Here is a 12,582-nt window from a genome sequence, read left to right as displayed (position 1 = left end):
TCATTGCAGACTCCAGGTTCAGTTCCTCTGGCCAAGAGGAGAGAGGATGAGGTGTCGGTAGGGAGCACACCACTGGCCAAGCAGCCCTCTAATCAGGCTTCGGACTATGCCAGCAGTCCGGTCAAAACCAAGACAGTGACAGGTAGGTTCACAAACCCCAAGCAGTGCCATAGCTCTTATTTTAAAGATATTACTATGACATTGCACTTCTTATGATAACATGACATCGTCATAGTGAAGCAAAGAGGTTTACACACATAAAGGGGACAGGGTTGTAAAAGATCTTCTCTCAGTGTTTGTTTTCAGTGTTTTGTGTCAAAATTAATACACAAATGTAAACTGTAAAGGCATTTATTTCTCCCTTGATATTTTCAGTAACTACCACTGTTCCTATGTTTAAGGATATGGTCTTTCAGTAGTGGAATAACAACATTTTACCGCATTTAACCTTGTTTCTATGCAATGAAATCATGTTACTATGTTGTTACATAACACACTACAGCTTGCTGACACCTGAGTGAACTCATTTCACAGAGGACACCACATATCCAGGCATGTCCTCCTCTGTTTTCCTCCTCTGGTAGTATTACTGTGGGCTCTGGATGCCCAGAATAGATGAGTGGCTTGGCTGTGTGGAGACTTCTTCCATGCCAGTTTTCCGCTTTCTGGGACCCCCCTGTTCAGAACAAACCATATAAACTGACATCTTCACAGAATACATGAACATCAGCACACACATGTATGCAGACACATACGTAAAGGCAGATAGGTTTAAAATGTACATGTATATACCTGTGCATGACACAAACACACACACACACACACACACACACACACACTCTTACATACTCATGTTGCATTGCTGTGGTTCCTACTTAGGTCCTTTCCAGAATTTTTCCAAATTGGTCTCTAAGTAGGAAACTCTGAACCCTTTGGATGGAGATGGACAGATTGGAGAAACAGAAGAGAGGAGGACAGGATATGGTCTGAGGGAGGATAGAGTCAGATCCGGACCTTGTCAGAGATGTGACGGCTTGCTCTGCAGTGGTTCTCAAACATTTTCTCCCGTTAACCACTTTATTTCTGATTATTTAAGTAGGTTTTCCCATATTAGGAAATTGCTTTGGTGTATTGGTGAATAACAGTAGCAGCAAAAAAGTAAGAGAAAAATCAAGAAACATAAATATAGAATAAAACCTTTTACACGGAAAATTTAATATATAAATAAATATAATATTTTATAAATATATTAATAAATAAAATAAAGGCTAATACTATGTTGCACACAAATGTGTTTTTATCTCCCACACTTACAGCAAGATAGGCTCCATCATATTTTCTTCTTGACTTGTTTTCTTCATCTAGGAAGTGTTAATCAACCACCTGAACCCTGACAGATAAGCATGATAACTCACCAAGGACATGAAGTTGTATCTGTGTGTGTGGTGTATGTATGTGTGTGTGTGTGTGTCTGTCTGTCTGTCTGTCTGTGTTTTATTTCTGTAACTTATTAACTCAAAGCCAGTTTTCAGATCAACCTGCACATCACAGACTACTGTTCCGCTTGGAAGAATATTCGGATATCAAAACTTTAAAAAGCATCAGCTCAAAGCATCACATTTCCTTGTCGGTCACTTTCGCCCATCTGTCATGTCTCTGTGTCACATAGTTTAGGAACCACTGCTTTAGTGTCAGGAGCACACTGTGAAGCACGGCAAGAGTATCCATAAGTTTTTAGCCAATTGTTGATGGTGGCAGGACATTTGAGGGAGGAATTTACTGACTGACAGTGCAAGGAATCGATTTAGTGGACCTTGGGGATACTGTATGGTGATTACAAAAAACTACCTGAAATTCTTACACACACGCACATACTATACAGTATACATTCTTACAGTACTACCTGGGAGGATGGCTGGAGCAGTCACTCTGTTAAGGAGCTGTCCATGACACAACACAGAGCTTTACTGACTGCAGAAATGGTTTCCATTTAATACTCATGTGGTGTATTTATAAACCTAATAGCCCACCCCCTTTCTCTCATGTTCCCCTATAGATATTTAATTAATGTGATCCAATGGAACTTCTTGGCTAGCTTTATGTGACTAAATTATTTACAGAGTTTAAGAAACGAATAAATAAATACGTAGAAAAAAAATAAAAATTCTTCCCAGCCTCTACTGTTTGACTCTCACTGTGTTTAGGTTCCAGGTCCTTTAAACACTTTAACGGTTGAAACATTCTCTGCCAAAGCATTGCTGTGAAGAGTCAGGGGAAATAAGCAAGTGGTTGTTTGTCTTTTTTTTCTTCTTTTTTAAGTCCTTGGGAAATGTGTTCCCAACAGGAGTGATGAATCCCTGTTTTGGGTGAAGTCATCCCGTAGCTGTAAATAACATTGTATGTCTATGACGTCCCCCCCCATGTCAAGTGTTTTGATAGGAAAAATGCTCCTTTGACATTTCAGAGTCTAAAAAAGGCCATTAGGGTTATTTCCTTGCTCGCTTTAAAAGCTCACAGCTGAAAGGTCACGCTGCCTTTTCCTCCTGGTTTTCCCTCTGTTCCTTGTTTCATTCAAAATCTGCACTAATGGCTTTTCCATACCGCAGCATCTTTTGCTTACTCACATCTCAACAAGATATTCTCTCATTAGGGATTGCAGTAAACAGAAACCGTGGCTCTACAAAGAAAGCTCAATTGGGCTGAAGCTTGTCAGCAACACTCTACTGAGAGTACACTGGTCATCAATGTGCATGCCCCAGCTGTCTATCTCTGTTACTTTTTGTTTTTCTGTCTGGGCGGCTGTCTGTCTGTATTTCTGTTAAGTTTTTCACCTTTTCTTAGTTACGCTGTCTGCATTACTGTCACTGTCTACAACCCTGAATCCAAACAAGTTGGGATGCTGTGTAAAGTTTACATAAAGTATAATGGCCTTGTACAGTTTTCAGTGCTCTCAGTGACAAAGGATTTGCAAATTATTATATTCCGTTTTGCTTACGTTTTTGACAAAATCCCAACCTTTTTGGGATCTGGGTTGTACCACAGAGGTGTTAAATGACTGAAAAATAAGCCGAGACTGGATTTTAATATGAACAGATGACACACACATACTTGCGATGGGCCTGGACTGTCAATTAAGCCGGCTGATAAATATCAATTTGAGCTAAAAGGAATTGGCCCATACCTGTCTACAGTCACATATGGATGCAGCTTTGTAGGCCAACACCAGGGAAGGCCACTCCTACTTACATAGTTTATTTATTTTTATATTTATATAAGTTTACGCATTACGGTTTCCTCTTAGGAACAAGAAGATGCTGCTATCTGCTGATACATGCGGATGCTGATTGCTCTTAAACTCTATTCGTTTTTCTTTCATAGTTTTTAATTTTATTTTATAATTTATTTAGTGGATATATTTTTAAATATAAAATGGGTTATTACAGTGAGAGTGCAGGCAGAGACATTGCAGACAATAGCAGTGTTAAATAAATGTTTAAGTTCAGCAATTTTGTTAAATGTATTACATTGTTTATTTTATCTGATGTAACGAAAAAAAGATATCTGTGTTGTATTTTGACCATCCGCCTCCCAGCTCTCTAAATATTGGCATCATTAAAAAACCCAAGGCAGCTGACCACTAACGCACACATTCACATACAGTGTGCTGGCCGTTACAGTGTTAAGTGTTCAGCACATCTGGCCTGAAAATTGTATCTGTTGGAGTGTTTAGTGTTAGACCTATTTGTATAAGGCATCTCATTGTTGCACTGCATTAGTTAGTGAGAAGCATATACTGAGTCAGACTCAAGCTCTTCCTTATCCAAATATTTCTCTTATGAAGTAAAAACAAGACATTGGTAACTCGGTGCTGGTACTGTTTTTTGTTTAAATTCAGCCCCCAATCCAGCTCTCTATGTTGGATTAGAACTTGGAAGTAAATGAATTGCATCTTCTCTGGAAATTGCTGCGGTGTTACAGGAGTAGATGTAATGAAAAGTTACAAATTGTTTCCGCCAGCAATCAGAATAAAAAAGGGCAGAGGCATTTAGCCCTCGTGGTTTTAATCATGGTGAAACAATAAGCTTCCTGCAGTCATGAGACCTTGATAGACTACAGGACTTGCAGCATAGCAAGTATTTTGTTTCCTTCATCTCAAAACGAGAGTTCCACATTATCCTTGTTACATAATAATGCATCCTTCCTGCAATTAACTATGTTGTTTCTCTGGATGTGAAGATGACTTTATATGTCATATGGGCCGTCAATTAACAATTTTAACTCCCCACATCTTCTTGGGTTGCTGAATTGTGGTGATACTTGATACACTTTTTTGAGCTTCATAAATTAAAATTGTGCCCACCTCATTTCTCTTAGTAATAGGTTGTTCCTGTGATTAATTGGAGAATGATAAATGGAATGTTAATTCTTTATATTCCCGAGGGTTGGCTGGCCATGCTGGGGTAGATACTCAAGACACAGAAACTTGATATGTAGACTGATCTATCCAGATATTTAGTTTCCCTCTGGGTAAAAGTTGTTTAATGGAGAATTTTGTGGAAAGAGCCATTTGCTTAGGCAGCTCAGGTAAAAATCCACCCAAAAACGGAATTCTCATATGTTAACCCCATAACTGTAACTGAAATGGGTCATGCTCGTACATGGTGCCGGGCCAGGACTCCTCAAAGCCTCAAGGTCATGGGAATAACATATGTGGAATCTGTTGTTAGGGTGGATTTTCCCTTGTAAAGCACCCTCCTCCCCAGTCACCTCATGAGAAGAGCTGCTGACATCTAACATGTTATGATTGGAATTAGGCTCTCTAAAGATGATTTATTAATTGCTTTACCATGTGTGGAGCACACTGTGAATAAGGAGCTGGGTGTTTAAACAGGAGGGAGATGATGGGAGCTCACTCTGGTCTAGCTGTTGTGTTAAAAAAAAACACTGGCCAGGGTCAGCCCTTGAATCCAACATCGTTATTAGTTTATCATGTTTGCCTGTGGTGTTTATACTTTGTTGACTGTTAGCTGGACATAAAACTGTCTTCTGCTTTTTCTTGTCAGCAGGATGCATTTTTATCTGTGAGCCGCAAAGAGCAATGTGATGGATTTTTTTTACAATCTATTTGTAATTGCTGCATGTTTACCCAAGGACTCCCAATCCAACTGTTTATTTTAGGTTGAATCAATAATTCATAATGATGTATAACAGGGTAAAGCTTATGTGAAAATAGTTGAAAAATGACCATTGTGTCTATATGGACCTTAATCTCATCGGCTGTAATGGAGCAAGGTTTTCAGGTAAATTAATAATCACACTGAGAAATAAATTGTGTTGATGTACAAATGATTTTAAATGGACCACATAATTTCCCCCCTTTTGGAGCAGGTACACAGTGAGGCATTCTGTTTTTCTTCTTTTAGTTAAATTGTCATTTGGCATTCACCTCAATAGCTTTAATGTTGTTGTTTTAACGTGACTACAAATAAACATCCAGATGTATGACAAGGTTGATTTTAGCTGTACATTTATTGCCGGCATATAATTTCTCAGGAGACTCTAAGGGGGTTGTAATCACTGCAGAAGACATTTTATTTTTCAGTCTTTGGTCATTTATTTTGGTAAACAGAAGAGAGAGGCGCAGGTTGTTTGCCAGTTGGAGTCAACACATGTTCGAACTGCCATTCAAAGCGATGCATGGGGAGTAAACACATAAGATTGGCTCAGGCTGAACAAGGGCTGCCAGCCAACTGGACTGCCTCTGGTGCTGCTACTCAGTTGACTGTCAGGAGAAGACGTCATGAAGTTTCTATAGGAAACAACGTTGGTTTTGATGCTGTTATGCTGTTAAGCTAGGTGTTAGCCTGCTTTGCTAACGTGGCTCTGGTAAATGCTAAGTGCTAAGGCTAGCAAGCCTGTAACCTAGAAGTGTTTTATTAGATGCAAAGATGGAACCTTTAGTGGGTGTGTGTTTGTGTGTTGGATTACTTACTCTCTGGCCACATTTCTGGTATTCTCTACTTTGAAACGTTGGGGGCGTGTCCGCTGAAGGCGCTAAAACCTGATATGAGATATACAACCTCCGGTGACTCTGCTGCTGTCACACTGACTCTCTGTCTCTCTCAAAATGTTCATGTCAAACAACCTGCGGAGAATAAATCTGGTGTTTCTGTTTGCGTGTTCTACAGAGATCTGCTCTCATGTCGGGTGTAAGTGCCGCTGTTTGCAGTCAGACAAAAGCCATGCAGTTAATGTATCAAAGTTAGCCATCGTTGGTAAAGATACTTATATAGTGATGGGGGCGGAGTTATGATAAGGAAGCTCCAGTGCTTCATCAAATCATGATTTTAGACACACCCAAAACATCCTGAACACGGAGATGGAGAAAAACAGTTTAGTGGTCTAACTCCAAAATCCAGTCATATATAGTTTTTAGTCTTTTTACATGTTTTCGCTATTATTTTTTACCTTGTAAAATTTGTTTTCATACAAATCTTTGATTTTACTGCTGCTATTAAATATGCTACAAATTAAGTCCATTATGTCCCTACTTTTAATACCACAAACATTGTTCATTCCCTCAGCGCTGCTGTTGATCCCTTATTGGAACATACTGAAAGTTGTTTCAACTGATTCCTCCCAGAGTCCACTACAGTAATATTTTCTGCTCCAGAATACGTACTGTTCTGGCCCATGGCCCCCCTGAGACACTCTGAAGCCCATGATAGGTCCTCTTACCATGCATTAAAATAGCCAATTCAAAAAATATAAGTTATCAGTTTCGATGTCCAGAGTGTGGTTGTTTGAAATACTATTATAAGATTAAATGACCTGATGTGCTGGATGTATGTAATATTGATATAGAGCGGTGTTTTGTTCCGCATGATTATAAATTGGCAGGAGCAGTCTATTTCTGTGCCTATTGATTATCATAGTTTTCCACTGGAGCTATTGATTTCCCCACAGAAATCACCTCAGGGAATTGCAGAATAAATCATAATCCACTGGAAGAAAATCATTTTCAGAGTTTTCAGCAGTTCAAAGCCTCCTCAGAACAATTGCACTAGCTAGATGTCCCTGCTTCCAATTGGCCATTTGAACGCATGCCTGGCACTTTTATGATGTAAAGAGAGTGTTATGTTGTTTTGTTACAACATTCAGCCTAGCTACAGTTTCGTAGTAATCAAGGGGGACTTTCCTGCAGGCTTTAGTAAGGTGCCTGTTAATGTGTAGGCAAATGTACAGAGACACACAGGACCAGTTCACTGCAGATCATTTCCCCATAAAGCACTGCGGGCAAGGTGATATCATACTGGAGCTGTGGCGCTGCCCAGCTCCAATCTTAGAACCCATATCCACTCAACTCCATTTGGCAACACAATATTTCACTCTGTCTCTCTTCCTTTCTGGTTTTGGTCACTGCACATGTTAAATATACAGGGTACATGTTACAAAACACTTACTCTCGGAACCAGCACTGGCTGAGTTGGACAGAAGCCAGTTCCGGTGGATGACAGAGACTTTGACTTTGAACACAGCACATGGGAAAATATATTACAGATATTTTCATGTTACTAAAGACACACATCTGCAATTAAGGTTGGCTCTCCATCACATAAGGAATCATATATCTCTTTGAATTGGTTTGTCTTTTGTAATCTTATATACTCTGTACATGTACTGTACAAATACTCATTTTTTAGCCTTGTCCAAGTGGTTTTTCTCCTAAACATTGTTTCTCCACAATTCTCCCTTTTCATAATTGTATGGCTCTGGTTTGCTTTCATAATAGCTAATATTTCTGGTCAGACCATCAGGTTTTTTTGGTCAAAGTATGATGTCTGATTAAATATCCTGGTGGATAGACTAAAGACTGAGGTTTTTGACTTCATTTTTAAAAACTAAACACAACGCTGATAACTTAACTCTCATCACAGGTTTGTTTGAATATTGCTTAGTAACATCATCAGAAGTGTTAACAGTTGTTTTTGTGTGATTATCCTTTACAAGAAAGGCCATGGAACGGAGACTTTGAAAACAAGTCGTTTCTTCTCAGTTTGAGGTCGATTTCTGTCTGCCCGCACAATTACGCCACAAATTGGTTCACATAAAACTAGCCTCTAAGTATTTTCTTTATTTGTCCCTAATGAATGTTCTTATTGGCAGCAGCACTGTGTTTCTGATCGAGAGCCTCCTGAGTCCCGAGCTTCTCATTGTTCTCTAAAATCTACCAGAGTAATGATCTCACTGGCTTTCCTTTTCAATCCTAAAATTAGCCGTTGGCTCTGTGAGAACATACTTCTTTTGCTGAGAAACCTATCCTACAATCTGGCTGTGCTTCATAAAGGTTGGAACAAGAACTGTTGTCTTAGTTCCTGTCTGCTAGTGGTCTGGATGATGGGATTAGATGTAATTTTTGTTGTTTACTGGGAACACCAGAAAGAGAAAGAGAGACATGAAAACATGTGCATTGTTCATGTTGTCAATCTGCAAGGTAGAAGACAATATGTGGTGGTTGAGTCCGTGGGCCTCACAAAACATTTCTGAACTGATGGCTTTTCTGTGATCTCAACTGTAATGTGTCAGCAAAAAAATTTGGGAACAGGAAAGAAAGTCCAGGTTGCATGGTTGAGAGATGTATATTCTGGAAAGAAATAAATCCATATATTTTGGAGACAGAAACAGCAGAGGGAAACTAATATACACTTGCATATACACATATATGAAAGAAATAGAGAACTGATGAGAGGACTTCAGGCAGAACTACACAGTCATACATAACTATAATCCAAACCCAAGTAGCCTGATGGAAGTCAGGCAGGTTTTTATTGGCTGCTGTTCACTTTTCAGAAGGGGATAATATTTTCATTGTGGAGTTATTTATATAGTTTAATTTTTCTGGTAAAGTCAATAATTTATCAAGGTAATGATGGTTGGAGTGGGGAAAGAAAACAAGAAAGGGGAGGAATAATGAGATAGGAGGCCCCCACTGAGAAGCATGGTTGTAGTCTGTAGGGGACTTCTGGCCTCTGCACACTGATGAGCCCATGCAAACCCTTCTCTGACTTCCAGGACAGACAGAACAGTCTGCGGGGAATGCATTTGTCCTTATGTATCCCTTTTCGGCCTTCATGAATGATAAGGGTATTAGCCCTTGTGGATGTTGGCTGTGGTTTTCGAGGTTGAAGTGAGAGGAGCAGAGAGGGAAGTTGGGGTTGAGTTGCGGTTCATCAGACAAAGCGTGGATTAGTGTGCAGGCAGGAGGGGGCTTGGTTCAGATGACAGAGGAACAGGAGGGGATTGGAAACTGCGTTGAGATGATTTCACAAGGGACGTTTCAAAGGGTCTTTGTGTCACACTGAGAATATGTGTCTTTTTATTTTCATTCTTTACATGTTGTGTCATGGTGTGGTTGTCAGAAACTCTCCTCTCTTTTTTTAGATAAGTATCTCAACTAAATATTGTATAGGTTGGATTGCGACTTTGTGTGTGACCAGGCTGAACTCTGATGATAATGATGATGAAAGTGATGGCAATTGCGATTGGAAATGTGTGTGATCCTTTTTTTCACTTTTCTTTTCGCCAGAGACATCATTCTGTCTCCACACGCCTAAATTGAAAAGTATTTTCCCTCCACAACTACCTTGACTGGAGAGGGGACTTCCTATAGCATAGCTGGCAGCACAGATGTTGAATCAAGTCTGACTTTGTGACTTAAAAGCCCGCTATCTCAGTACTGACAACTTTTCTATTATAATGGATAAAGTTAGCTGTTTCCTATTCAGGTCTATTTTAGTGTCTGGTGGTGCATATTTATATACACTGATCCATGCATCACATAGGAAGGAATAGTTGGCTGAAGAAATGGGTAGGAGAGTAGTTGAGAATAGGCTTTGAATCGGCTCAATAGTGTGAAAAATAAAATTATAATTAATATACAGCATACATAAAAAGTATACAAGACATTATATAAACAACAATGTCATCACCATGACAATGTTTGGCTCTGGTTTCAATTCAATAGACATCACCTAACTCTATTGCTCATCAAAGATTCCAGACTACAGCATCAAACGCTGTTAAAGACTTATTTAGATTGTTATTTTTCTGTGAGTGCTGATGTTAGCTAACAAAAGCCAGACTTAATTTATTCTCTCACGACTTCATAGCTAGCTAACGTTCAACTCGAGCTGCAGGCCTGAGTTGAACTGACGACCCTCTTGCAGTGAGGCAAGGGTGCTAACCACTACACCCTTGATATCACTAATCAACCTAATTATCAAAATAAAGCGTTGGCATTGTAATGTACATTTCTGCAAGCCACAGATACATTGAATCACAATCTCTACGTTTCAGTGTTGGATCACATTTTAAAATGGAACCACATCATTTAATGCCTCATTAAATTGCTGTTATCAGTTGAAAATGTATGTTTTATGTTGTGGTTTCACCTGACTTGGCTTAACTCAAGACATGACTTGGCCTGAATTGCCGAAGAAAAGCTTACTTGAGACTTTAACCAAATGAATTGACTTTAAAACACAACGTATTGCCACCCCCTCACCCCCATTTCTCACCTGTTCAGTTAGCCTGACGACTCCACCACTTTTTCATGCTGGCTTCAATAACCCCATAACAAATGGAATTACATAAATATTTAAATAAACACCGACTTGCATCCAAAACAAATAGGCGCGCAGGTTTATTAAAGAGCCCCATTGCTGCCTCTGCACGCAGCTGTAACAGAATATACAACACTTCAACTCACTGTAAACCATTTGTAAAAGGGAACATACCAGAAAGATAGCAGGCAGCATGGGGAAATGCAGAGATCTCTCAATGAGGCAGTTTTTATGGTTGACTTGCTCAAGTCATTGGAGAGGATATCTGGATACTTTGGGCCATTGTTGTTGTGAAGGCTGGAAATAACTGTAGTGGAAACTGGTTATTATGATGTTAGTGTTGTGTGACTCGGTGTGTGTTGTGTGTGTGCTCATGCATTGCGCATTTGTATGATGTGCGATTTACACTCGCCACATCACACACCCTCACACATTTCACAGCATGTTACTCTGCCATGACGGTGTTGTGTTGTACATCATGAAATGAGGCAACGCTGATTTGTTTCTCGCCTGTAAGTCAACGTGTTGTAATGGGGCTCTGGTCTCTGCGTTTTCTCTGATCACATGGCACATGCTCACGCTCTGGGCTTAAAAAGACCCGGGCCTTCCACTTGCTGTGAGACGTGATGGAGCTGATAAAGAGGATGAATAATCACCATCAGAACACTAGCATGTTTATAGGGGTCTGGACTGGCAGCTCCGCACAACAGCTGAACATTAAGAGAGAACGAGGGAGTGGTGGGAGAGAGTGAGAACAAAACAGAGGAGGAAAGGAGAGGGGAAGGGTGTACGATCAGAGTTTGGCCAAAAAGATATTAGCCTAATGGCCTAACAGAGGGTGAAAATGAGGCCATGGCTGAGATGGCACGAGACAGGGGGAATAACCCCACTTTAAGAGGACTCTCAGGACTTGTTAGGACTGGGCAGGTTTAAGAGCTTTGGGCGCTCCTGTCATATTTCTCTTTCATTTGAATTTAGACCTCTTGTGTTCTCTCTGTCTTTCTCATTCCCTGTCCCTGCCTGCCTCTCTCTTTTTTTCAATCCCCTCCCTGAAGAAATGGCAGGCGCCAAGTCACTATAACAAGATATGGCAGTTTCATTCCAAATAATGACCCCAGGATTAACAAACAGAGTCTTGGAATGGTATTTAAAACAAAGCGGAGAGCAGACTGGCCTTGCATTGTTACTGCCTATGCTGTACTTTTGCACACTTTCTGATTGGCCTAACAGACTCTCTCTTGGGAAGGACATTCACAGTCTTACCTACCCCCGAAGTATATAAAAAAAGACTTCTCTCCGTGGTCTATTTCAGGTGAAGGTGAGCCATTACGTATATAGGGGATATGGGCAATAACCAGTTTTTAGATGAGAACTGCACCGAGCACCACCTCTGAGGCCTGGCCAAAAAGTAATAATATTTAAATGAAAATTTTGAAGGTGGTTTGAAATGACAAGGTAGTAAAAGGTCAGGGTGTTAAAAGCTACATTCAGTGGTAGTTGCTCTAACTTTTTGCCCAATTATTATAAAAGTTCCACTGGTTTATGTGAGTGCATGGGGCACACTGCATACCTACTTAAGTAAGCATTCATATTCACAATAGTGCATTTAAAGGTGATGTACACGGCATCCAGGATATATCTGAGGTTCAGAGTTGGAACAGGGATCGCCTCTACAAGGCTCTCGTTCTAGCTCTGGTTGCATACAGATTCTTACGGGTGCTCCTTGGTGTCACTTTTAAATGGACTGGGTACTCACATGCACTTGCATGCACTCGTGGCCGAACTGGCTACCACAACCAAGAATGGAGGAGCTCTGATTGCTACACACATGGAGGAAGCAAATATTTGTTTACTGCTCTGTCAAAGTTCTGAATGTCATGTAGAGCACCTTTAAACTCAAAGGAATAATAGTTGTAATTTTTAAAATGCACACGCACAGCCTGATAGTCCACTCCACCCT

General features: G+C 40.1%; 1 protein-coding gene across 1 annotated transcript in view; it reads left to right on the top strand.

The window, feature by feature from the left end:
- LOC131976529 (intermembrane lipid transfer protein VPS13B-like) overlaps nt 1-12,582 on the top strand; it is a 353,761-nt gene that overhangs the window by 144,799 nt on the left and 196,380 nt on the right. Inside the window, exon 21 of the mRNA XM_059339603.1 lies at nt 10-142. Within this exon, the coding sequence (XP_059195586.1) occupies nt 10-142 (133 nt within the window). The remainder of the gene's footprint in view (nt 1-9; nt 143-12,582) is intronic.

This window comes from Centropristis striata, chromosome 8 (genome assembly GCF_030273125.1).
Source record: "Centropristis striata isolate RG_2023a ecotype Rhode Island chromosome 8, C.striata_1.0, whole genome shotgun sequence".
Classification (NCBI taxonomy): domain Eukaryota; kingdom Metazoa; phylum Chordata; class Actinopteri; order Perciformes; family Serranidae; genus Centropristis; species Centropristis striata.
Note: the sequence above shows the minus strand (reverse complement) of the source record. Positions and strands in the feature narration are given on the sequence as shown.